The 27,662-nt window shown below is 38.1% G+C and overlaps 1 protein-coding gene across 1 annotated transcript in view; it reads left to right on the top strand.

The window, feature by feature from the left end:
* Positions 1-27,662, top strand: part of LRP1B (LDL receptor related protein 1B) — a 1,261,104-nt gene that overhangs the window by 1,209,790 nt on the left and 23,652 nt on the right. Inside the window, exons 86-88 of the mRNA XM_065561615.1 lie at positions 10,588-10,762; positions 18,797-18,901; positions 19,769-19,882. Of these exons, the coding sequence (XP_065417687.1) occupies positions 10,588-10,762; positions 18,797-18,901; positions 19,769-19,882 (394 nt within the window). The remainder of the gene's footprint in view (positions 1-10,587; positions 10,763-18,796; positions 18,902-19,768; positions 19,883-27,662) is intronic.

Here is a 27,662-nt window from a genome sequence, read left to right as displayed (position 1 = left end):
AATTATAATTACAATATTTATTATTTTCCCAATATGTATTTATTATGGCATGGAGTATTTTCTCAATATGCATTTCTTATACATTTATGAATGGCACTGCACAGTAGAACAACTTGCTTTACCATGTCAATTATACTACCTTCCTCCCTGACACTTAGCCTGCGAGGATGTTATCTTTGACTTCTTTTCCTTAGTCCCCCATATCCAGGTTCGGTCCGAATCCCTGGTACTTCTTCCTTCACAACATCTCACCATTTTTTTATGTCCACATGGCCAACCTTTTGTCCAATTATTGATAATCTTCTGTCTTGATTACTGTCATCTATTCCTGTCTACACTCCCTGATATCCACATTGGTCTATCCTACCCACTTAAACCATGATTGCCAAAGTTATCTTTCTCACATGTTAATATATCACTATCACACTTCTCACCTTCAATTTGTAAAGATCTCTAGACTTGAATTATGTCAGAAAATTTGCAAAGAGAAGTGAGTATTTTAGAAATCCTCAAGGTATAGTTTTTAAACTAGCATGTGTGGAATTATTTCTTTTCTCAAAGGAAATACTTTTTATTTACCATCATTATCTGCCATCCATAAAAAGGAGCTCCTGTAACATTTATTGGGGCTTCACGGGAAGTTACATGTGGTTATAGAAGATGGTTTCCTTCCTTTTTGAAAGTGTATTGGGTTTCTATGTCTTAATGTATTAGAACAGTAAAAATTCTGCTGAAATGTTGTAGTATTATGTAAAGGCTGGGATGAAAGATTGGCTTACATCTGCCCTTTTATTTTTTTGAGACATGAATAGATTTAAAGATTTTCTGTGTGAGAATCTTACATAAATGTACTGAATGAAGTAGCTCTTCCCACTAGGGGAAAATTGATTATGCATTTTTAAATTTCCACAGAATATCTAGGTAAAGCCACCAAACATTTATGTCACCTTTAGACCCTTCTAGGAGAAATCATTTTTGTTAGTGGAAATATGATGATAGCCATGCAGCTGTTTATAGCTTATCTGGGTGTTGTTCTTTTGAAATGTGTGTGCTGATAGATTCTCATTCCAATGCTTTATCAATAATAGCATTTTCAAAAAATTGCTAATAACTCTTTCTGTAAGCATTAGAACAACTTATTTCACAGCCAGCTGCAGAATTCTGGAATCGGAGATGGTACAACCTCTTAAAATTAATATAGTTTCCCCTAAATAAATAAGATTTTTGATACAGTACGGTATATAAGAGATGTAGACCTGTTTATGATGCTATGTATAGATTGTAATGACACATTTGTGGAGACAGTCGTTTGCCCTTTTTTTCCTATCCTATGAAGTAGCTAAAAATGCTGGATTTAAACAAAATCAAGGGGAAATTAGGTATTGTAAAAGTCTGGTTCACAACTCTTTACCAGATACTAAAACTGTTTTGTTTAATAGTGAACAGTCTGTCAAACAAGGAAAAGGTTAGTAGGTATCTTAAATGGGATTTATATTGAAATAAATGGAATGTATTTCCAGTTGGGAGACTATGAAATAAATGCAAGCCTTTGAATGAAAAAACAGAAGTAATTGTGATTCTGTCCCACTTGTTATTAAACAAACTGCATGGATTCACAAATAACTATCTGCAAATACAATTGGGTATTTGAAAACAATATAGTACATAAATCATGCACAGACAGACACACAGATTAAGAAAAAATATTGACTTGAGTCTTACCCCAAACCAAACAAATTGTTTCTAGTTGAATACTTCTGCAAACATCATTTTTTAAAGAGAATTAATTTAAATGTAAATGTAGGGGTGCTTTTTAAAAAGCATGTTTATTATCAGATTTGGATTGTCTGCTGACAATGTTTGGAATAACAGCATAATTCAAAGAGGTTTAAATGCATTAAGGCTTTTGTTTGTATAAGACTTCTTCCTTTCTTTTTTTCTTTTAAGGATCTTCCAATATTTTTAGAGTGCTTTATAATGGCCAACAGTTGTTTGATACAGATTGCACTGGTATTTGGTTTATAGTTAATAATTTAAACATATATGCAAGGTTTGTTTTTTACTTGTGTCTGATATTTGCTTGTATGGATGCTGAAACAGATTATTACCACTTCATTATAATAAAGATCAATTGCCTGTAAAGCACATTAGTTTTTGCCTTGTAATGATAAGGTGAATGGTACAAATTAACATAAAAAGAAATATGCCTGTATGGACCCCAGGGCTCCAAGCAGCAAATATTGCAAAGGTGTTTTATGGCAGGAATATAAAGTTTACGTGCCCAATTTCTTTCATGCTTTTAATATTACATTCCCTTATTTGTTCTCATACTTCTTTTCTTCTGGAAGTCTAACCAGATGTACTGCCATAGGTTCTTGTTAGGGCTGATATCCTGAACCTGTGTTCTCTTGTGAGATTGCCTGGTAAAACGCATTTAAGGCTTGGTCTACACTACCCCCCTAATTCGAACTAAGGTACGCAACTTCAGCTACGTGAATAACGTAGCTGAAGTCGAAGTACCTTAGTTCGAACTTACCTTGGTCCACACTCGGCAGGCAGGCTCCCCCGTCGACTCCGCGATACTCCTCTCGCCGAGCTGGAGTACCGCAGTCGACGGCGAGCACTTCCGGGTTCGACTTATCGCGTCCAGACTAGACGCGATAAGTCGAACCCAGAAGTTCGATTTCCAGCCGTCGAACTAGCGGGTAAGTGTAGCCAAGGCCTAAGTACATGAATATAGAAGTTATGGCATTTTATAAAATATACATAGAACTCACCAGGTTACACAGGGTGACATTATCCTGATGCTTCCATTCCATAGGACCTAAGGTTTGTACAATCACTATAGGTCTGCATATTTGTGTTCATCTCCTTGAAAAAAATTCCTTACTTAAAATTCCTTCAGTGGCACATGTGGAGTAATTAAGCTGTTCAAGTTCATCTCTTGAAACAAAGATCTGACCCATTTAAAATATGTAAAAATGAGCATAGCACTCTTGCAATAATTTCATTTTCCTGAAACTGAGAAGCCTTTCCTTCAGAAAGGTTGGGTCAATTAACAGAGTTTATTATAATTCAGTCTGAAAAAGCACCTAATTTTTGTGTTAGATAATATAATCCACTGATATTTGTGTTTTTGTTTGCTTCAGCCTTACGGCATAGGGAGAGCTGGTATCTTGTGGATTTCATCTCCAAGTGCAGGACATGTCTCTTTACTTTAGCTTTCAAAAGAAGACAGAATTTTTAACAATCACAATACTTAACTAAATGAACCACTAATCTATATTTTAGGATGGGACTTGGTTTTGTGTTTTGAAAGCCTCTCAGATACCACAGTGACGAGACCATAGTCTGATTGGCTATATGGAGATGCAGACTGGCTAACCATAATCCAGCATTTCCCGCCGCACTGTGCCTTTTGCAAAGCTACATATGAATTTGAGTATTTTTACAGAGGATTTTTAAATGATTACAGGTCTCTTTTTAGACCAAGCTATTCTTCATGTTGTATTGCCAGATTATCATTATATTTGCTTACTCTGGTTTGGGGACTATATTGTAACTGGAATCCAACAAATTGGGTGATACTTTTCTCTAATACAGGTGGACTAGAATTTTGGCCTCAGTAAGGATGATTTGCCACTATACTCTAATACTGCAAAACAGCCCTAAACTGGCCTAAGTGTCCAGCTGTGGATTTCCAGGCTCACCACAGCCCCTACATTCCCGTTTGAGCTCTGGTGTGGGTACGAGATATGTTGAGGAGAAGAGGTGTTACTGGAGCATGCTGTGCTTCAATGATCTCTGGCTGTCACAAAGGTCCAGGCTGTAATTTATGATGGAGGCCAAGCCATCTCACTATAGCCCAAGGACAGGGGGAATAACAAATGTGACATGGGTCCTGCACTGAGCAGCAATACTCGACCTGTGGAACAGAACCTCTCTCTCTCTAGGCTTGGTTACTTCCTCACATTGCACAATCTTATAGATAATACTGCACAGAAGATGCTGGAATGGGGGCCAGTCATACTCTGGTAGCTTTCACTATTATACATAAACATTGGAGCTTTAATGTATTTTTGCTTCAAGGTCCTCACTAAAATATTTCTATAAATAGGGAGTCTTTTTCTTAGATGCTAATACCTCTCAGGATATACTCTGTTGGAAACAATTAAAGCTTTTCAGAAGAAGACTGGCATGTGCATCAAATAGGAAGAATCTACAATCTAAACTGACTGAATTTCCGAACAAAAAATTCTGAATATATAGGATATGCTACATTGCTATCTCTAGAATAATTACAGGAACTTACAAATTCTATATATTTTAGCTCCCAAATCAGGCTGAATTTGCCTGGTTTAGGCTTTTACAGTTATAATGGTAATCAGGCAGAAAAAAAAGGAACATTTTGTTAGTTGACTGCCTTAAACAGAAATCTAGGGCAATCCAGATTGCTGCAGTTCAAGACTCAGAGCTCTTGCTCCAGGTAGTTTGAAAGCTTGTCTCTTTCACCAACAGAAGTTCATCCAAAAAAAGATATTACGTCACCCACCTTGTTTCTCCTGGGACTACAACACAGCAAACAGAGATGAAATTGTAAAATACCTTATATACAGGGATTCAGCCCATTCTATTGCAGCGATTGGATTTTTAGATTCTATCCACCTTTCTCAAATAGCAGGAACAATATGATTTTTTTAAAGTTATTTAGCTCCTGGAGAAAAGGCTGCTATTAAAAATATTAATTCAGGAAAGCCCCTGGGCTCTGATAGCTTTTCTGTCAACTTTTGTTAAACATACAGTTTTTTGATTCACTATCCATTACGTATTCAACTATTGATGCAAATGTGGCCCATGCAATCAAAAATGGATTCTTTTGGCCAGCGGTGTCTGTTGGGTTGCACCTGAGCCCTGATTGTCCTGTCTCCACATCCCACCTCTCAAGGACATAAAAAGCAGAGTGGGGGCAAGCATCGTTCATTGCCTTCTCACCACCTGTGGCTGGAGGACGGATCTGTGAGAAGTGTCTCTATCTCTTATGCACTTGTGAATTTAAAACATTATTCCCTTAGATTAGTTTAGTGGTTAGAAAAAAATGTCCTATTTTAACTTTAAGTTTCCATATTCTCTTTTGTTACCTGGTACCAAGTTTCTTTAGTCCTCTTGGCTGAACAGAGATCTCTGGAGTTTAAGTATTGCCCCTCCTGTGAAGTGGCTGTATGTCTCAATGATGATCGCTCAAGATGTTTAGTTTGCCTTGTTGAGGAGCACATCACAGACAACTTTACAACTTTTCAGTTTGTCATTCATTTTCTAAAACAAACACAAACAATAAGAGAGGCTTGCCTGAAATGTTTTTCTCTGCACAAATCCATGAGGTCAGCTTCTGACCCAGGCAAAGAAGATCTACCTAGAGCTGAACAATCCTCTTCCAGAAGTAATCTGGTGAGCACTGGCTCTGTGGTCAGTTCCAGGCCTTCAACCACTTCAAAGCACCCCTCTAGGTTCCTGCTTACATATTCTCCTCATTGGCTAATAGAGGTAGGACTTTGTACTGCTTTTCTAAAGAGCACACACATAGATTGTCATCTCAGGTACCTAGGAAGAAAAAGAGGCAAAAATGGATTCTTTTGGCCAGCGGTGGCCAAAGAATCTCATTCTATCTCAATTAAGGGTAGTACAGGGACTGTGATAGGTCACTCTGGAACCCAAAAGGACCCAAGCTCCACACTTTGGTACTTGCTAAAGACCAGCTTCATGTGGTCACTGGCATGAACCCTGAATTACTGCCTTCAGGCCTCTCAGCACTGACATCTGGGCTTTTAGTACAGGTTCATTCAGTACCAAGTTGTGATGGAATACACCCCTGTATTCACACCCTACACACTATTGTAATAATTTTTGTACAAAAATATGCCTTGTTCGGTATCATTTTGAAGCTAATAACTCACTGATCAATAATCTCATGGTGAAATATATGTAGCAACATTATATGTAAAGTTATGAACATAAGCTGAAATCATGCCTGAAGTATGTTTACCAGACAAGTCTGGGGAGCAAGTAAACCTGTTTCTCAAAGACAAAGACAAGTTGACACTTCTAGCCAGGTGACATCAAAACTGATGGACCATCCCCTATCTGAGGCAAGGAAGTGGGCAGGAACAAACAGATTTTCATCTTAGCAAACAACAGCATAAAACCTCTCCCCCAACAAACTCTATGTCTCCTTGCTCTCAGCTGGAAAGAATTTTGTCTCGGGGTCACTCTCAGGAAAGCTTCTTTAAAAGGGTGACTGAACTACAAAAGTAAGAAGCAAAAACAACGCAAGTTATCTCTCTCTACCCATCTCTTTCTTTTCACCTAAGAAGACAAAGGAAACAGCCATTGGACTTTACGGGCCGATCCTGGCCTGAGAATTAGGTCACCAGTGTTACTGAAACATGTGGTAATGGACTTCATTTTAAACCAAGTCTAGTTTGTTAAGTTTAGAAAGCATTTTATCTTTATTTTTCTTGAAACCATTTCTGACTTTAATGCCTCATTATTTGTACTCACTTAAAATCTGTCTCTTTGTAGTTAAATACACTTGTTTTATTCTTTAATTCACAACTAATTCAGTGTTGTGAACTGTTTGGAAAACTCCATTTAAGGTCGCAGACTGTTGTATGTTGATCCCCTTAGAGGGGCAGTGGACATAATATACCTGGACTGTCCAGGACAGTGCAAAATGTACATGTTTGGGGGGAAATTGGGGACAGTGAGTGTGTTGGGGTAGCCCGGCAAGTAGTAGCCAAGGCTGCTGAAAGCCAGAGACACTCAGGATGTGACCTGCATGCTGTTTGTGAGGAGCCTAGGTTGGGCGCTATAGCAGCAAAGTATTGTGAGGCACCCCAAGTTGCAGGGCAAGTGGTGACACAGCCCCTCACTCGTCCGGATTGCACCCCCAAATGTCATACAAGTACGTCATTACCTCTGTCTACTCTGGTGCCAACAGTTAATTACAAGTTGACCCATGAATGAACTCAGTTACTATTCACCTAGAGATGCCCTGTTTATACTCTCATGTACAGAAAAGTTTTATTTCAGAACCAAGTTCAGACTTTCTTCTCAGAAGCTCCTGGTTCCTAGATCCTCCAAACTTTGTCTCAATGCCATTTTCCCTGACATACAAGTCCCTGATGGATTAGTTTCTATTGTCTTGGGAAGCATCAACTCACCTAATTACTGAAATTTGACCAAACATTCCATGATGGCTCCTGGCAACAAAGTGGGCCTTTACAGAGGCCTCATATATTAAACTGTCTCCTATTCAGCCACAGGTTTTACTTCCAACAACCATATACATAAAATAACATCAGTTCAACACATTATTTAACATTCTCCACATACCCTCTGCAGAGCTTCTATACTCGTCCCGCACCTTAAGCATTTGTGGTTAATATGGCCCAAGAACTGACAAGTGAGCAGCAATATTCCAAAGCAAGACCTAAGGAAAAAGAACCAAAGCATCTGGATCTCTTTGGGATTTACTCATCCTTCAACTCAGAACTGCCAGCGACCAAGCACTTTGTTCCAAGTATGACTTTCTTAATTGGCAAAAGGTATTGAACTTTGTTGACAATTTACCACAGGAGTCTAGAGATGAACTGAGATCTCTGATCTCCGAGACTCAGTTAGTGCAGACCTTTCTTCAGGCTGCAACTGATGTCTCAGACATGACAGCAAGATCAATGGCAGTGGCTATGACTATGAGATAAGCATCATGGTTGCAATCCTTTGGGATCTCTGAGGAAGCACAGACTATAATGGAGAATCTCTCTTTCAAGGGTTCTAATCTATTTAGCAGCAAAATTGATGATACTTCACACACATTGAAGGGCTATAGGGCCATGCTTAGGTCCTTTGGGGTGTACATTCTGCAACCTGGAAGGAGACAGGGAAAACATGAGATCTACCCAGGCAGCTGTCTTCTTCCTCTTACTATACAGCACACCAAAGACCACCAGAGCCGCTGAGAAAGAAACAAAAATTCCACATGTGAAGAGTCTCAGCATCTTCCTCAGCAGGAATGAGATCTACATCCCCTCAAGACAGCCAGTTTGACGGTTGTGTTGAGAGCCCCGTAGGTACCCTCTTGCAGAACTTATACCCTCTCCCGGGCCTGCCTCCCCTCCACACCCACCTTTCCAGTCCCTTTGCAGGGACTCCTCTCATGACAGACTTGCAACAGGAGGTGAGGTCACTTCTCATCTCTCACAGTGGTAGATGTTCCTCTTCAGTACAGGAAGAGGGGGTTTTATTTCTGTTACTTCTTAATTCCCAAGGAAAAAAGGAGGATACTGATCAATTACAGTCTTGAGTAAACTCATTACATTCATTCATTGATTCAAGTTCTGAATGGTAGCCCTCATCTCAACAATCTCATCCATAAAACCACAAGATTGGTTTGCTGTTCTCAAACTCCAAGTCATGTATTTCCACATATTGGACCATCTAGAACACAAAAAATACCTAAGATTTCAAATGAGGACCTCACAGTTTAAGTACAGAATCCTGCTGTTGAGTTTATTAACAGTCGTCCAGTCCTTATGTGCCCTTTGACCAGTTCTTTACTCACCCTATACTTCTTGTACTAATTCCATCTTCTCCAATTTAACTGATAATTCCACATGTGGCACTATCAAATGCGTTAAAAGTCCAGATATCAGTATACCGGGATGGAAATTACTCAATCACTGCCCCATTACCACCAATTTGAGCTCATTAAGCTCTTTGAGTTTTGTTCTCACCTCGGGATGTGCTAATCCCCATTTCTTATTCACTCATTCCCATTAGCCATTATGTTCTACATTATCATTCTTACTAAAAACTGAGGCAACATATTCATTTAGTTGTTGGGCCATATCTAGATTATTTATAATCCTCGTGACCTGTGAGCGCCATTTCTTTTCTTGTTCTCTTTTTATTTATATGACTAAAAAAACCTTTTACATTTGTTTTAGTTTCTCTTGCAAGATCTAACTCAGCTTGACTTTTGGCAGTACTCACTGTATCCCTATACTTTCTGAGCTCCAAATGTAGCATTCTTTGTTGATTAATCCCTTTGTCCTTTCCTTGTAGGCTCTCTATATGTTGTTAATATTATTTGTGAGGTGGTTAAGCATCCATTTGGGTCTGGAGCCCTTCCCTCCACGTTTTTTCCTCTTACTTGGGATGCAAATCCCAGATAGTTTTTGCACCTTTGACTTAAATAAATTTCAAGCCTCTTCCACATTGAAGTACCTGAGCTCTTCGATCCAGTTGACTACACTAACTAGTTCCCTTAATTTCTCAGTCCACCCCCAGTGAAATAAGAAACCTTATTACTAAGCTGTTTTTGATTATCCTTCAATATAATTCAAATTGAATCAACTCATAATCACTCAGTCCAAGGTTATTTTCTTCAACTAGCTCCTCTATAACATCCTCATTACTTAGCAAAAACAAATCTAAAATAGCATCAACTTTTGTTGGTTCAATGACTATTTGGTGAGAAAATATGTTGGTTATCACATCCAGGAATAATGAGGCCCTACCATTATTAGTAGTGTTTATGCTCCAATCTATATCTGGGAAGTTAAAGTCTCCCATTCTATATTGCATTTTATTAATTCAATTTAAACTGTATGTCATAACCACCAATAAAATGCATTAAATAATGTTGACTAGCCACAGTTAGAAAGGTATTTTAAAGCATTAAAAATAGAGACTGTCCTTTTAAGAATTGACAGTAGGCCCCAGGGTCCATTTGAGTGACACACAAATAGAAATCCATGTTAACATTAAAACAGCAAATACTCTGTAGCCAAGTGATAAAGGTTTACTTCACATTACTATTAAAAGAATATTGTGGCGGGGAGGAATTCTAGGTGGTTTAGTGTGTTAGTAATAGGGCATAGAGAGCTATTCACCACTAGGGTCCCAAACATTTAAGCAATCGAGTAATTATATATTTCAAAACAGTGGTATCACTCAAAATGCATAAAGTTAAGTATGTGTTCAAATATTTGCAGGATCAGGGACTACATCTCTAGAAGTCACTGTTAGAATTTCATTATAATGTAATTTTTATTATATAATTTTTGATAATTAATAAAAACATTAAATGAAGATTAATGACAATTTTAAAATATTCGGTTTCAGTAACATTAAATAGTGTTATTAACACAAATGCATATATTTAAAACATTTTTATCCTTACAGTGTCTCTTTAATTGAATTACTTTAGTTAACATTGCTTAGCTTTCCTTTCACTGGTTAAAGTAGGTGGGGAAATGCCATAGATGGATAGGCTTTCAGAGGGAATAATCTGTTATCAGCCTAAATTTTTTTTCCCCCTGCTCATGAGTATGTGACTGGAAGTTTATAGTAATGTTTTCATATTCTGAATCTTATTATATTTGTCAATGAGTCAACAACTTTTATGTTTGCTCATTTCTTTTTTGTTGCTATTCTTTTTTAAAATAAAGAAAGCAAAGCAATGTATTATTATTTTTAAAATAATTTTCATTAATACCTTTTCATGTTTCACTTTTACATTCTTTGCAGATGTGTGCCACCATTATTGTGTGAATTCGGAATCTTGTACCATTGCTGATGATGGAAGTGTAGAATGTGTCTGTCCTGTACAATATGAGGGTCCAAAATGCGAAGTAGACAAATGTGTAAGATGCCACGGTGGGCACTGCATAATAAACAAGGACAGTGATGACATAATATGCAAGTAAGTGTTTTTGTTAGATTTAAAGTGATATATTATATACATAGATCAATTAATAGTTAAAATGCAATAATCAGTAAATCATTATACTTGATAGTGTACCACATGAATGGTGGGTTACAAGATGGTGTAAACATGGTATCATCATTAGCTCACAAGTAACCAGGCAGAGTCCTTTGTTTTGGGTGGAATTTGAGAATCCGGGCTTTGAATATGACAGGTAGTACGGAATGATAACCTGCGCAACTTCAAGGAGAACATAACCTCAATCAAAACTAAGAACTACATTTTACTCTCATATTCTCAGTAAGTATAAAATATGATTGTGCCATGGAAGCAGAGGTTATATCATCATTTTTGAATGTAAAGACAGACATAATTTCTTAGATATCAGTAACCTGCACAGAAGTCCTTGCTTATGAGTATAATAAATAGAAAATATGTAATGGTGTGGGATGCCATAACACTTTTTATTCTTTTAGGTTTGGGACAACCATGTTACTCATAAGAGGAAAAAAACTCTAGAAAATTGTGTGTGTTATCCCCAATAAATGGAAATAAAACACTGTAGTGTTCCATGGCATCAAAAATTCTTTTACTACTTTGAAATATATTAATTGCTATGGAAACAATTATCACTGGCATTGCAGAGTTCAGTGGTATTCACATGTGCAAGTGAAGGCAATTTATATTTAATGGTTTGAATTTTATATCATACATTTTGAAATACAGGAGGTTGTAATATCATATCCTTATATATCATACATAAGAAAGATACGTAAGAAATAAAATACAGTAGGTATTGTACATAATTATTTATCAAGTGCAGAATTCTTTGTATTGTTTTTAAGCTATAAGCCCAAGAGCTAATTATCTTTTCCCACCTAAGACATGGAAGAATTGGCCTGAAAAGCATAGATTGGTGTGTTGCTACTAAGCCCAGCATTCTTTAACTAATTGTTTAATCACGGAATCATAGAAATGTAGGACTGGACTGGACCTCAGTAGGTGGTCTAGTCCAATCCCCGGCACTGAGGCAGGACTAAGCATTATCTAGACTATTCCTGACAGGTGTTTGTCTAACCTATTCCTAAAAACCTCCAATGGTGGAGATTCCACAGTCTCCCTAGGTAATTTGGTCCAGTGCTTAACTACCCTTACAGTTAGGAAGTTTTTTCCTAATGTCTAACTTATTTCTCCCTTGCTGCAATTTAAGTCCATTAGTTCTTGTCCTGCCCTCAGCGAATAAAGAGAATATTTTATCTCCTCCCCTTTATAACAACCTTTTATGTACTTCAAAGTGGTAGCTGTGTTAGTCTGTATCAGCAAAAACAACGATCACTCCATGCATCTGATGAAGTGGGTTTTAGCCCATGAAAGCTTATGCCCAAATACATTTGTTAGTCTCTAAGGTGCCACAAGGACTCCTCGTTTTTTATGTACTGGAAGACTGTCATCATATCCCTCTGTCTTCTCTTCTCTAAATCAAGGAAACCTAGTTTTTTCAATCTTTCCTCATAGGTCATGGTTTCTAGATCTTTACTCATTTTTGTTGCTCTCCTCTGCACTTTCTACAATTTGTCCACAACTTGGGAAAGATGCGCCCAAAACACAATATTCCAATTGAAGCTTTATCAGTGCTGAGTAGAGTGAAATAATTACTTCCTGTGTCTTGCTTACAACACTCCTGCTAATACATCCCAGAATGATGTTCACTTTTTTTACTACAGTATTACATACTTGACTAATTTTAGGTTGGGATTCACTATAACTCCTAGATCCTTTTTTGCAGCACTCCTTCCTAAGGAGTCATTTCCCAGTTTGTATTTATGTAATGGGTTTTTCCTTCCTAAGTGTAGTAATTTGCATTTATCCTTATTGAATTTCATCCTCTATTTTTCAAACAATTTCTCACATTTGTCAAGGTCATTTTGAATTCTAATCCTGACTTCCAAAATGCTTGTGACCCCTCCCAGTTTGGTATCATCTGCAGCATTTATAAAAGTATTGTCTCTGCCGCTATCCAAATAATTTATGAAGATATTGAATAGAATCGAACTCAGGACAGATCCCTGCAGAACTCCACTCAATATGTCCTTCCAGCTTGATTGTGAACAATTGATGATTATTCTCTGAGTTCTGGTTTTCGACCAGTTGTGCACCCACTTTATAGTAGGCTTCTCTAGACTATATTTCCCTAGTTTACTTATGAGAAGGTCATGTAAGACAGTATGAAAAGCCTTAGTAAAGTCAATATATATCACACATACTGCTTCCCCCATTCGTAAAGCTTGTTGCCTATCAAAGAAGGATATTAGGTTGGTTTGACATGATTTATTCTTGACAAATACATATTGACTATTACTTATCACTTTATTATCTTCTCGGTGCTTACAAATTGATTGTTTGATTATTTGCTCCATTATCTTTCCAGACACCAAAGTTAAGCTGATTGGTTTTCCTTATTCCCCTTTTTATATATAGGTACTATATTTGCCCTTTTCCAGTCCTCTGGGATGTCTCCCACCCTCCACAAGTTCTCAAAGATAATCGCTAATTACTCAGAGATCTCTTCAGCCAGTTCCTTAAGTATTCTAGATGTATTTCTTCAGTTCCCGCTGACTAGAAGATATCGAATTTGTTCTTTCCCTATTTTAGGTTTAGATCCTGCTCCATTTACACTGATGTTCACTATGTTATTCATCCAATTACTGCTAATCTTTTTGGTGAAATAAAATAGGCACTTACCACTTCGGCCATTGCTGTGCTTTCTGTTATTGTCTTTCCCTCCTCATTGAATAATGGGCCTATCCTTTCATTGGTCCTTGTCTGCTTCTAATTTATTTGCAAAATGTTTTCTTGCTACCTGTTATGTTTCTAGCTAGTTTAATCTCATTTTGTGCCTTGGCCTTTCTAGTTTTGTCCCTACATAATTGTGTTATATTTTTTATATTCATCCTACATAATTTGACCTAGTTTCCACTTTTGTAGGACTCTTTTTTTGAATTTCAGAACGTTGACGTTCTCCTGGTTAAGCCAAGGTTGTCTCTTATCATACTTCCTATCTTTCCTACACATTAGGATAGTTTGCACTTGTGCCTTTAATAATGTCTCTTTAAAAAAACTGCCAACTCTCCTGAACTCCTTTTTCCCTTGGATTTGCCTCCCATAGAATCTTGCCTACCAATTCTCTGAGTTTGCAAAAGTCTGCCTTCTTGAAGTCAACTGTCTTTATTCTCCTATTTTTCTTAGAATTATGAACTGTGTCATTTTTCACCCCAGCTGCCTTCCATCTTCAAATTCTCAGTAAGTTCCTTCCTATTTCTCAGAATAAAAAATAGAACAGCCTCTCCCTTAGTTGCTTTCTCCAACTGTAATAAAAAGTTGTCTCCGATGCATTCCAACAATGTTTAGGATAATTTGTGCCATTCTTTATTATTTTCCCAACAGATATCTGGGTAGTTGAAGTTCCCAATCACGACCAAGTCCTGGGCTTGGATGATTTTGTTAGTTATTAAAAAAGCCTCATACACTTCTTCTTCCTGGTTCAGTGGTCAATACTAGACCACTACCATGACATCACCCTTGGGTTTTTTTTACCCCTTTTATCCTTACCTAGAGACTTTCAGCAGGTCTGCCTCCCACCTCTATCTTGACCTAAGTGCAAGTGTATACATCTTTGATATACAAGGCAACACCTCTTCCCTGTTTTCCCTGCCTGTGTTTCCTGAACAAGTTGTACTTCAATACCAATCTTCCAGTCATATGAATTATCCCACCAAGTCTCTATGATGCCAGTTATACCTTTTTGTCTCTCCTTTGTCCTTGCTATGATTACCCATATTTCCCCCAGATTCCAACCCTTCCCCCAGGTCGCCATGTTCTGGACTTACCCATGTGCTTTTGTCTCCTGCCCCATTTGAATCTAGTTTAAAGCCCACCTCTTTGCTATCTGTCCTCTAATGATCTGTCACTTCTCCCTATTAGCCTCCCAGGGCATTTACAAACCAAATTCACCCATTTCTGCATTTTATTATTTATATACAAATAGTTGTAAACAGTCCATAAGTACTTTTAATAGATAATCATAGTGTGGGCTCAAAAGTCTTGGTTAGATTTTTGCAGTTTTTCAGCTGTTTAATGAAATGTTTGATGATTTTGGCTCACCATGGTCTTGTCGAAGATGATAGATCCATATAGGAAAAGGGCATTTAAGACATGTTGCTTTTATGCCTCAGGGAAGAGCATTCAGCTAAAGACTCTGATGCCTGCAAAGCCTTTAATTAAAAGCACCCAGAAGGACTGAAAGATTCAACTCTTGAACCTACTTCTGCAAGAGGCTCTGAAAACACATCCAGGAAAACCCATAAAAAAACCTATACTAAGAGAACATTAAACTTGTATTCCAAATTTAGGAATTGCTAAAGATAAAATTATACATGTGTAACAGTCATGTTCTCATAACTAAGGTGTTAATGGAGTGTGCATATAATCTACATGTACCAGATTTTGGGCCCTATTATGATGCTTTAAGCAGCACTACACCCACTTTAAAGCACCTCAAAAGGATTTTTCCTGCTCAAGGGAATCTTGGGTGCCACAGAGCTAGTGCAGGTAGTGTACTCAAGGAAACATGGTGTGGCTACCTACATTCTACAATCCTTAGGTACTGGAATAGTTTTTTAGGGCCACAGGAAGCCATCATAATGCTGGAGAACCAGGCCAGTGCATCTTTGAACCCATCATTTTTCCTTACCTGTGCCATGTGAACAAAATCTGGACCCAAGGACTATTGTATGTACTATATGTTATAGCTTCCCTTTAAAAAGCAAGTTATAATAGCCAGTTTTATTTTTTTAAATGTGTTTTGCTTTTTTAATTACAAGCATATACACCTGCCAATTTTGTTTTGTTTGCATCTTATAAAATATTTAGTTTTGTATCTATGTAAAATAGATATAATAAATAGACCTACAGTTGACATTACAAAAATGTGTAACATGCTTCACAGAGAACAGCAGTCAGGTTTTCCATGAATATGAATGCATTGGAAGATAATCCCTAGCCAGTTTTCCACAACTAAAGGGTTAAAGAAAGAAATAGCTTTTCACATTCATGAGCAAAGCTGTATGAAAATCATCAGCATCATGAAACCCTTTTTGCAGTTTGAAGGTTGCTCAGTAATTGGCCTTTCTTTAGAAGCCCTGTTGTTAGTGCATATTACCGCTGGAACCAAGCTGCCACCTACACAGTGCTAAACTGGCATTGCTAATAGACGTGTCTCCTCTCAGTTCCTCACTGCTACAATAACTTCAGACTGGAAAGAAGTAGGGCTGTTCGAACTGCTAGTTATTTAATGGAAGACAGAGCTTTAATACATATTAAAATGAAGAAGAAAAAGCAAATGTGGGACCCAAAAGAAGAAGATGGGAATGAGCTAAAGAGAACAATCAAAGAAGGAAGAATGAAACAAGTATTGAAAGAATAAGGAATGCAAAAATATAATGATATCATGAAAGGCAAAAAGAAGCCAAAAGAAATTATGTTTGTGAAAATAAAAAGAAGATGCAAATGGAAAACAGTACATGTCACATAGAGGTGTGGAACCGGTGTTCGTATCACACAGTATTGAATCCTACTTGTTTTTTAGCTGTTAAGAGGCTTCTGCTGGTGTGCAGATGGATAGATAGGTAATCACATTCAACTACAGTACAGTACTTTATGGACAAAAACAGATTGTCTTCAGTTCCATCCCATTTTGTGTTTTATAAGTATAACAGTGAGAAAGAATCAAATTTCTAGTAAGTAGGCGAACAAAAACTTTAATAAAATAGAATATTCACATATCTTGAGAACTATGTATATGTATTGCAGCTAATCTCTGCATTTATCTGCATTGAATGGTAATACCAGTACCACAGGAATAGCTTGATAGTCAGCAATTAGGTATGGAGAATGAGAGGTTGTGCAATTTACAGCTGCTAACACAATGAATTGAAAAAACTGAACAGGAACCTAGCAGCTAGTTCTATGAACACATGGGTTCTAGGTCAGAAAATGTACAAGTTGTGTTTTGCTGCAGGTTTATGACTTTCACCAGTTAGTTTTACAATGCACACAACAGTAGAAACCATTAAAAGGACTACTTTTGTCAACCATTGCCACATATAGCTTCTATTCTAATAATAGGGGGAAAGTGTGGTAATCACAGACCACTGCTTGATAGCAGTTGGCAAATGCCAACAGGAAGGATGTCTTTTTTGATTAAGGCATTGGAATGTGACTCAGGAGATGAGAGTTCACTTCACACCTCTGCCAGAAATTTCCTGTGGGACCTTAGCCAAAGTTGCTTTTATCATCTTGTGCCTCAGTTCCTCCTACGTAAAATGGTAATATTGCTTTTCACTCACTATTTGTCTATTTAGATCAAGGACTCTCATGTACTAATGTATGTACCCAGCATAAACTTGTGGTTAGTAGGTACTACTGTCCAACGAACAATCAGTAATAATAATATTAACTTTTTAAAAACAACCAATGTCCACAGAATTGAGTTCAAACTCAGGCGGAGATTGACTAAAAATATGTTATTTACAGTTTTATATAAAAATTGAGGCAAAATGTTAGTGTTTTTTCTTAAGCCCTGGAAATGGAATATTTATTCAGACCTGAAGTATTGAGGATCAGTCCATTTATTAATAATTGCTTATTTACTTACATTTAATACCACTTAGAGGTTTTACAAGCAATGCCCAACTCCCAAAAGGCCTCAGAGGTGGGGGGAACTTTGGGCTAGTGTGGAAATAAATTCTTTGGCCTCTTTTAAGGGATACAATCCTCCTCTTCTTGGGGACATTCAGCCTCATTGTCATCTGGAGGAGGAGGGTGGTTAGGCTGATTGGTGGACCATAAAGCTATAGCAAAACCCATTCGCTCCCATACACTTAATGGGAGGGTTGTAAGCCCTTCCTCCAGCTCTAGGAGCCATTCTGCACAAGAAGAAAAGCTCCCACTTCACTCCCCCCTTGGGATTAAAATAGGACTGGCTCTTCCTGGTCTTGCTGTGGGCATCATACTAATCACCTGTTGGGACTTGGAAGGAATTTTTCCTCTCTGCCAGACTGGCCTGGATAGTGTGGCTGTTTTCACCTTCTTTGCAGCAGCCTAAGGACCCAGTGGGTAGTTAGGCTGTACAATTCATTTGATCACAACTTGACATACAACACTCCTCGACTTGGAACATTCAGTCTCCTTGTTGTCTGGAGGAGGGAGGGTTAGGCTGATTGGTGGAAGACAAGGAGCAAAGCCTATTGGCTCCCACACACTTAATAGGAATGTTTATAGCCCTTCCCCCAGCTCTAGAAATCATTCTGCACAAGAAGAAAAGCACCCACTCCATGTCCCTCTTGGAATTTAGGTCTCTTCTAAAAAAAATGGGGAATGGGGTGGGGCTCCTAATGTCTACTACAGGAGACAACCCCATGTTTCCCTCCCTGTTAATCCTGGTGTGATGGAAGCATGATGGGGTCCCAGCAAGACTGCTGGGATCAGGTTAAAAGAATGGGGGGCTGATGGCAGCCCTCTACCAGCTGGAGTGAATCATAGTAGGAAGAATGACCTGCATGGGAGGAGTTATTGTTGGATAGTTCCCAAATATATTACTTAAGCAAATTGCTCCATAGTTAAGCGACATTCCTGGTGTCTTGTTTTGTCTTCATATGATGTCCAGGACTCAAGGACATAGGTTTGCAGCAATGCAAAGATACCCCATTGAGATCTGCAGAGATATTGGTGGGAGATTAATGGTTTATTATGATGACCTAAATAGGCTGAAAATATTAGAATTTGCATAAAATAAAGGTGACCTGTTCTACAAAAATATGTTTTAAAAAGTTACTGCCTCAAGATAGACAGTCTTAGTGAAATCTAATCAATCAGCAATTCTGTTACTTTTCATAAGATGAATGTTTTCATCTGTAGATAGTTCACATCTGCTTTCAACAATAATGATGTGGATAACAATGTTTTTCATTACAGCTGCACTAATGGAAAGATTGCCTCTAGCTGTCAACTATGTGATGGCTACTGTTATAATGGTGGTGCATGTCAGCTGGACCCAGAGACAAATATACCGGTCTGTCTGTAAGTATTTTTGTGTGTATCATTAAAACATCTGTGTGGCAGTAAATAATAAAGTTTCTGTTCATCTGCATTTCTTATCTGTTCAGGTATTTATGATGTACCACTCACAATGGTATTTTTACTTTTCTAGGTGTTATTTTTGTCTATCACTCTGTTCTACTGCAAGTTGTAGAATATTCTATTTGTTCATCATTTGACATTGTTGATGATTTAGTGACTGTTGTTTAGTGCTCTTCAACAGGAAGATTTTACAATAGAATACTTAGAATACTTAAGGCTGAGGACTATTTGCTGGCAATTCACATATATAGTACTGTGGGATTAACCATCTATGATCAATATTTTGGTGCCTAATAATTTCTCTCTCTTTTTAAGTGGTGTTTTTTCATATTTGAATAGTCTCCTCTTGACATAGTTTGACATGAAATCATGAAACAACATAGATTCTCAGGGATAACCAGTTTCACACACACTAACTCATGTGGTTTTGTAAAAACACATAGAAACTTCAGCATGTACCAAATGTTACTAACAATTCTTAGGAAACAATCATGGATTATCTTTTTTTAAGACCATCATGATCTAAAATTGCCAATACTAAGTGTTAGAACATTTGGCTTTAGTGCTTTCTGTCAAAACTCTGATTCCTGAAGCAAGGGGTTAATACAGGGTCCACTGTTACCAAAATGTTTTTGATTAGTGTTGATTACCCATACCTTTCAAAATATTATCAGATTGGACCTCCTGTGAAAAGGCTGAGCATATTTATTGTGTATGTGTGTTACCATCATTGTATGTAATGAGTTTAAAACTTGTTCAGAAAAAGGCAGAATATTTATTTAGCTGTATTTTACTGAAATTCTGCAGATGCTCTGTGGGGTTTAAAAGTCAGCGCTGTGACCAGAAAGTGAACCCTTGTGATTACTACTGTCAGAATGAGGGAATTTGCACTTTAACTGCGTTTAATGAACCGAGATGCAAGTAGGTTTAACCTTCCACTTAATGCTGCACATTGTGTGACATCATTTCAGGCCACAGTTCATTGGTTCAAATCATGCACATTCACATACATTTCACAGCATATACTTAATCTGGGGGCTCATTTATGTAATACACACTTACCCTTTTGATAGTCGTACTGATGACTGTATTTAAACATAGATTGTTGGAGTGTCTATTGCCATATTATTGGAAGAAGAAATAACAGATAAAAATTATAAAAATACTACTTCAGCTTTTTGTTCCTGGATGTGGGATCTGAGGTATTTTAATGAATAATGCATCCGCAGCATAACGTTTTGGGGTAAAGCGAATTGTGCATAGATTCATTACCTGCTGCTATTTTAATGTGATTTTGCATTTCCAGTATTTACAGAGTAATTAAACAAGAAGGCTATTTGGCTGCCATTTTAACAGTTAGACTTTTATTGGTAAACCTCTTTGTTAACTTAATCTGTAAATCAGATTTAAAAAAGCAATTAGCACAAACTACAAAAAATTACAAAAGCTCTCTTCTTAACTCTTTTTATCCTTTATTGATTCAATTTATAATTTACCTTCATTTTTATGTTACCTTTCTCTCACGCAATTTCAAACATACTTCTTGAAAAGAAACTGTTAATTCTCATCAGGAAAGGAAATTTCCTCTTCCTTCTGCATATTGAAAATATATCCTGTCCAACATCCTCATTGATTCCAAAAACCAGAGTAAGCTGCACAGGGCTTCGGATAACTGTTCTGGTGCAAGGGTCAGAATTCAAATGACGAGCCAATGACATAGACTTCAATTTGATAAAATACAGAAACTCCAACAGGTTTAATATATAGTCTAATATAAATGCATTGTATATAAACACGTTTTCAGTTAATAGTAAACACATAATGTTGAGGTTCTGTTGGGATGTAGTGGGGGGGGATTTTGGTGATTAGGTGATTTGGTGGGGGGACAATTACAGTGATGAGGATGAGGAATCATTCTTTCATTTTTGTTGGAATATATGCTTACAATTCCTTTTTGTGTCAATACTTCAAAGCAATGAAACTCTAGGTCTTGAGCTACAATAATTCTGTGGAAAAGCAGATTAGGGTTCTGATTGCCTTCATTTTATGTTGATTCAATCTTCATGTGTGTCCATTAACTGTCAGTAATTGATTAATAAAATTCAGGGAATATGGGTTTGAACTATGTATCAATTTATGGAGGACATGCTTGTCTTAATTCTGCATTTCTTATATTTTCACATAACACTGCATATCATTCTTGAGTAGTCAGAAAACTGCAGTTACATACTAAAAACAATCCACTACTGTCTGTTTTTGAAAATGTGCTGTCAGTGCCTTTTCTCCTTTCTGTCTAATAAACTGAAGCACGTCAATTGATATTTTTAGAAATTGTAAACAATTTTAAATCTGTATTTTGATATATGAAATAGAAAGTTTAATAGAGAATTGACAGTCAGTCATGAATTTTATCAACTATCTCCCACAATTTAAATAATGTGTTAATTATGTAAATTGTAAATATGCACTTTGTCTCTAATGTACTTGATTGTTGCTAGTTCTTTTTATGAAAGAATTTTTTTTAAGTGAGAGTTTTTTTAAGATTTTTTTTCTGAAGCTTTACCTTTATTTACCCAAATCAAAGGTGACATTCTGGCTTTATTAAAGTCAATGGCAAAACTCCCAGTGTCCTCAGTGAGATCAGGATTTCAGCCAAGGAGAATTGAATTTCTTAGAAACTCGTGGAGTAGCATAAATAGGGGTTTAATATGACACATATTTCATGACATCTCACTCCCCACTTGGGGCTGATCCTCAGGTGTGGTCCACTAATACTCACTGTTAAAATGAGAAGAAGAAACTAGGGTGCCATTAAACACCTTTGAACTCATCCAATCTTGGGGCCACTAGTGTAAGTTATAATAGATGCAAAGCTGATCTAAAACCCAGCTGTCTACAATTCCAAGGAGCCATTCCAGCAGCTGGGCATGAGTGGACCACAGGGGCATAGAGACCAACTTCCCTTTTTCCAGCAATGCAATACGTTGTCAGGTGGTGGTTGGTGTAGTAGTAGCTATGGGTTAAAGCCCTGCACGACCAGAGGGTCCCCTTAAGCAGGAAGAATGCTCCATTGCCCTGGTTTCAGAGTAGCCGCTGTGTTGGTCTGTATCTGCAAAAAGAACAGAAGTACTTGTGGCACCTTAGAGACTAACAAGTTTATTTGAGCATAAGCTTTCGTGGGCTACAGCCCACTTCATCTGATGCATGCAGTGGAAAATACAGTAGGAAGATATCTATATACATGAAACAATGGGTGTTACCATACACATGTAAACGAGAGTGATCAGTTAAGGTGAGCTATTATCAGCAGGAGAGAAAAAGAACTGTTTGTAGTGGTAATGAAAATGGCCCATTTCCAGCACTTGACAAGAAGATGTGAGGAACTGGGGGGTGGGGGGGAGAGAATAAGCATGGGAAAATAGTTTTACTTTGTGTAATGGCCCATCCACTCCCAGTCCCACATCCCTAATTTAATGGTGTCCAATTTGCAAATTAATTCCAATTCAGAAGTCTCTCATTGGAGTTTGGTTTTGAAGTTTTTTTGTTGTAATATTGCAAATTTTAGGTCTGTAATCAAGCGGCCAGGGAGATTGAAGTGTTCTCCAACTGGTGTTTGAATGTTATAATTCTTGACGTCTGATTTGTGTCCATTTATTCTTTTGCATAGAGACTGTCCGGTTTATACATGTACATGGCAGAGGGGCATTGCTGGCACCTGATGGCATATATCATATTGGTAGATGTGCAGGTGAACGAGCTGCCCAATTACACTGGGTTTTACAGCCTCTTTGCATTGGTGTCCTGATGCAAATCAGTCACAGCAGGGTCCCAAATCTAGGGTCTTGTGTTTCATTTTAGTTTTCTTTACTTTTGGCCTTTGCTGGGACCAGAAATAAAAATACCATAATTCTATAAATAAGATGGTTTCTACAATATTTTTTACTAACCATGAACCAAGAGAGCCTGATCTCTCAAGACTTTGAGGCCAATTAAGACTGAGAGACCAAACTAAGCATCTAAAATGTGAATGTCCATCTGTCACTACCACATATATAGTTACAAAAAATAATGTTTTATTAGCATACAAGAAGATTAATATCTACAGTTCTTCAGCAATATTGTACATTACTTATAGCATAAGATAATTCATAACAGAATACAAACATATTTTTGCATCATGGAAAGAGGGTTTTTCCCCTTATTATTATAGTGTAGTCTGTTGGCATCCTATCACTAACCTTTATGAAAAGCTGTCAGCCTGCAATTCACTATAGCCTGCAATTCACTATATAATCATGGCAGGGATTCAGCTTGAACATCAAGAAAAATTCATACTAGAGGTATTAAAAATACATTTTTAAAAGGCTGTCTCCTCATTTCCACCCTAATTTACTATTAACAGGCTGTGCTTGCTACAGTTAGCAGGGACAATCCAGACTCTATGGTTACATTCCTTCCACCATGCACCAGATGGTCTATCTCCATATTTCACCTTTTATCTATATAACCCAACTTTAAAGCTATATTTGGGGCACTAGCAGCTTCATCCCATCAGAAACTTTCTTTATGTTTCTTGCTACTATAGAGTGTTAGTGGGGTATCTCTACCCCATGCCTCCCAACATTTCCAGTGGCTAAATTGGGACACAGCACCACTCAGATTTGGCCTGTCTTCCTTTCCATAAATGGAGATGAAGGGCAGATAGACCAAATTTGATTGGCATTGCAGCATAGCACACAGGATCACAACGCCAATCAAATTTGGTCCATCTGCCCCTCCATCTCCATCTATGAAGGATCAGATGTGCCAAATCTGAGTGGTGGTTCAATGCCGTGTACCAACTCCCTCATGGTTTCAGGGGCCCTTACAACTGGGGAGCCCTGGGCCATTGGGGAGTTTTTGCTATCCCCTTTAAAAGATTACTCTTTGCTGTTCTAGATATGGCAAAGCAGGTGAAGAACCTAGAGCTTAAATCTAAAAAAATCCATTTGTGAGGACACCCAATTGGTGTTTAGATGTTTTCCACAGTTGTTCCCAACCTCTGACCACTCATTCATTCAGAAATATCAAAGAGCTCAACTGGAACATTAGGATCTCCTCCCCAAAACTGATCTGGAGAGGCTGCATCAAATTGGTTGGCAGGCACCAAACTACGCCAGCAGAAAGTGGCCCTCTCTGGAAAATTCCCTGAAAGATAAAGCCTTATTACTACCTCAAGGGGCAATTAGAGGGTGCTTCTCCAGGTCTACTTGTCCCTAGGCAGAGATGCCACTTGCTTATCCAGTTACTCTTTCGTCAGAGACTAAAGGTTTGTCTCCTATACTAACCTTTTCTTTTGCTCCCTTCTCAGCTATGTCTCTGAAAAGGCCTTATTCCTTACTAGAGGTAGGGAACCCCCCAATCCCATCTCCCAAATAAAAAAATCCCAAAAGAGGGGGGGAATCAATAAAGATACTGAAACATAAGAAAATGTTCTAAGAGACACCAGAGATCTTTCCCTCCTCTCCCTAGCTCTGACTACACCTCACAGAAACAGGGAGCTTTCTGAATATGACTATGAAGGGGAAGAACTGGAGAAAATGGATATACTTTTTCAACCAGAGAAAGAGAAGGAACAATCTCAACCCAAAGGAAACTTTTCCTCTCAAACAAAATTATACCTCCTCCATTCATTCTCTGAAGATGTCTGTCATTAGGGAAGAGGGAAAACTATGGGCAGAAAGACAACAAAGCTAGAAGGATATGAAGAAATTATTTAAAATCCAGGAATCAGATATTCCATATTATCCCTTCCAAAATTTGTCACAATAGGACGAAAGATATGGCAATCCTCTAAGAGGACTTCTTCCAGAAGGACCCCACCAAGAGGAAATTAAAAAAGCACAATTTGGAAGAGTCGAGCATTCTGAGCCTCCTTGGTCAATGCATCATTTTTATTATTATTCATTATTGATCGTTTATTTACTTATTTATCATTATTAATAGTTTATTTACTTATTACTTATATTACTTATTTACTTATTTATCATTATTAATAGTTTATTTGCTTATATTACTTATTTACTTATATTATGGCAGCAGCTAGAGGCCTCAAGGCCCCATTTTGCCAGGTACTTGTACAAATTTACAGTAAAGACTATCCCTACCCCCAAAGAGATAACAATGTAAATAAGTAAGATGGGAAAAGCAATGAAGCATTCAAATACAGAAATAATAACTTGCCAGCATCACGTTAGGCCTATTTTTTTCTTTCTTTTGTTTAGTTGACTTTTTTTTAAAATATAATTTGGGGGTTCTATTTTTTTAAATTTGTATTTACACTAAATGTATTATCAGGCAGAGGTGGCAGTATTACAAGGCACGGAAAGGGCTCAACGGGTAGTGATCAATGGCTCCATGTCTAGTTGGCAGCCGGTTTCAAGTGGAGTGCCCCAAGGGTTGGTCCTGGGGCCGGTTTTGTTTAATATCTTTATTAATGATCTGGAGGATGGTGTGGACTGCACTCTCAGCAAGTTTGCAAATGACACTAAACTGGGAAGCGTGGTAGATACACTAGAGGGTAGAGATCGGATACAGAGGGACCTAGACAAATTAGAGGATTGGGCCAAAAAAAAACCTGATGAGGTTCAGCAAGGACAAGTGCAGAGTCCTGCACTTAGGGCGGAAGAATCCCATGCACTGCTACAGACTAGGGACCGAATGGCTAGGTAGCAGTTCTACAGAAAAGGACCTAGGGGTCACAGTGGACGAGAAGCTGAATATGAGTCAACAGTGTGCTCTTGTTGCCAAGAAGGCTAACGGCATTTTGGGCTGTATAAGTAGGGGCATTGCCAGCAGATCGAGGAACGTGATCGTTCCCCTCTATTCGGCATCGGTGAGGCCTCATCTGGAGTACTGTGTCCAGTTTTGGGCCCCACACTACAAGAAGGATGTGGAAAAATTGGAAAGAGTCCAGTGGAGGGCAACAAAAATGATTAGGGGTCTGGAGCACATGACTTATGAGGAGAGGCTGAGGGAACTGGGATTGTTTAGTCTGCAGAAGAGAAGAATGAGGGGGGATTTGATATCTGCTTTCAACTACCTGAAGGGGGGTTCCAAAGAGGATGGAGCTCGGCTGTTCTCAGTGGTGGCAGATGACAGAACAAGGAGCAATGGTCTCAAGTTGCAGTGGGGGAGGTCTAGGTTGTATATTAGGAAACACTATTTCACTAGGAGGGTGGTGAAGCACTGGAATGCGTTAGCTAGGGATGTGGTGGAATCTCCTTCCTTGGAGGAAGGCCCAGCTTGACAAAGCCCTGGCTGGGATGATTTAGTTGGGAATTGGTCCTGCTTTGAGCAGGGGGCTGGACTAGATGACCTCCTGAGGTCCCTTCCAACCCTGATATTCTATGATTCTATGAAATATGTGGGATGGAAGGTCACAATGGAGAGAGGAAAGAAGGAGAGTAGTATGGAGGGCAGTTGGAGTGAGACTGGAATGAAGAGACTGTAAGGGAATGGTTGGAAGCAGCTAGAGCTAATCAGTAGAAGAGAAAGTAAAAACTGTAGCAAGCAGTCTGAGATTACAACTGACATAGACATGATCAGTGTTCTGTGGTGTCTGCTTCTTGATTTTCTCTGGACCCAGAGCTGACAGTCCTGGAGTTGTCATGAGAGTGCTCTTAACAGAGATTCTTTCTTCACCAAGCCAATATGGCTAGAGAGAGAAGGAAGTTGGGGGGGGGGGGAGGGTGTTCCTTCATAGTTCAGGGTCTGGACCAAAGTGGGAGGCGTAGTCCAAGCTATTTCTCATCTCTTCCCTTCCAGTGCTGCCATACCTGCTTGATCTATTTTTTGTCTTTGTCCCTAATGGATTGGGTTTCTCTCATGCCCACACTGGGTTTCTTTCTTCCCAAAGCCCACGTAGCAATGGTGAGACACTGCATGAGGCCCAGTGCCCCTGGACACCACGGCCACGTAGAGTCAGATTTTAAAGCCAGAAGAGATCATTGTGATCATCTACTGGCCTCCTCTATAACACAAGCCATAGGACCTCCCTGAATTAATTACTCACAAGAAAATCATCAAGTAACAAATTTTCCATTTATTTTGATTGCATGCCCACCCATCTTTTCCATCATTTTCTCTTTTATTTCATGTTTTACTTGATTTTGATCTCTTCCCTCATCATTAATTCATTATATGTATACTTCTTCCCAAATACATGCTTATTATTATAATTCTCAATTAGTATTATTTATTATTTGCATAGAGGTACCACATGGGGACACCAGATGATATTGGCACCTCACTGTAATAGCAATTATAGAAACACATAATAAAGGACAGATCCTGCTCTAATGAATTTACAATCTAAACTGAAGCAAGAAGTAACAATAGGCTGATCCAAATCCTATTGAAGTCAGTGGGAGTCTTCCCACTTACTACAGAGGGCTTTGAACCAACCCCCAGGTGATTGTGACACACAAGTATAAGGATAACAAAAATCAGATCATATGGTTATATTGGTTAGTTATTGCAGAACTTTAAGGTTCTTGACTGTTACAAGTGATGTTTTTTGCGTAGTTAATTTTAAATAATAAAATCATCCTTACACTAATGATGTATAACCAAGCCATCATTTGTGGGTTGATTTCTGGTAGGGGTCACAGCAGAGGTGGAGTCTTGAGAACAGATTTGAAGGAGAGAGTATTGGCTTTGA

Source organism: Chrysemys picta, chromosome 11 (genome assembly GCF_011386835.1).
Source record: "Chrysemys picta bellii isolate R12L10 chromosome 11, ASM1138683v2, whole genome shotgun sequence".
In the NCBI taxonomy this organism is placed as follows: Eukaryota; Metazoa; Chordata; order Testudines; family Emydidae; genus Chrysemys; species Chrysemys picta.
This window is presented reverse-complemented; position numbering and strand designations above follow the sequence as displayed.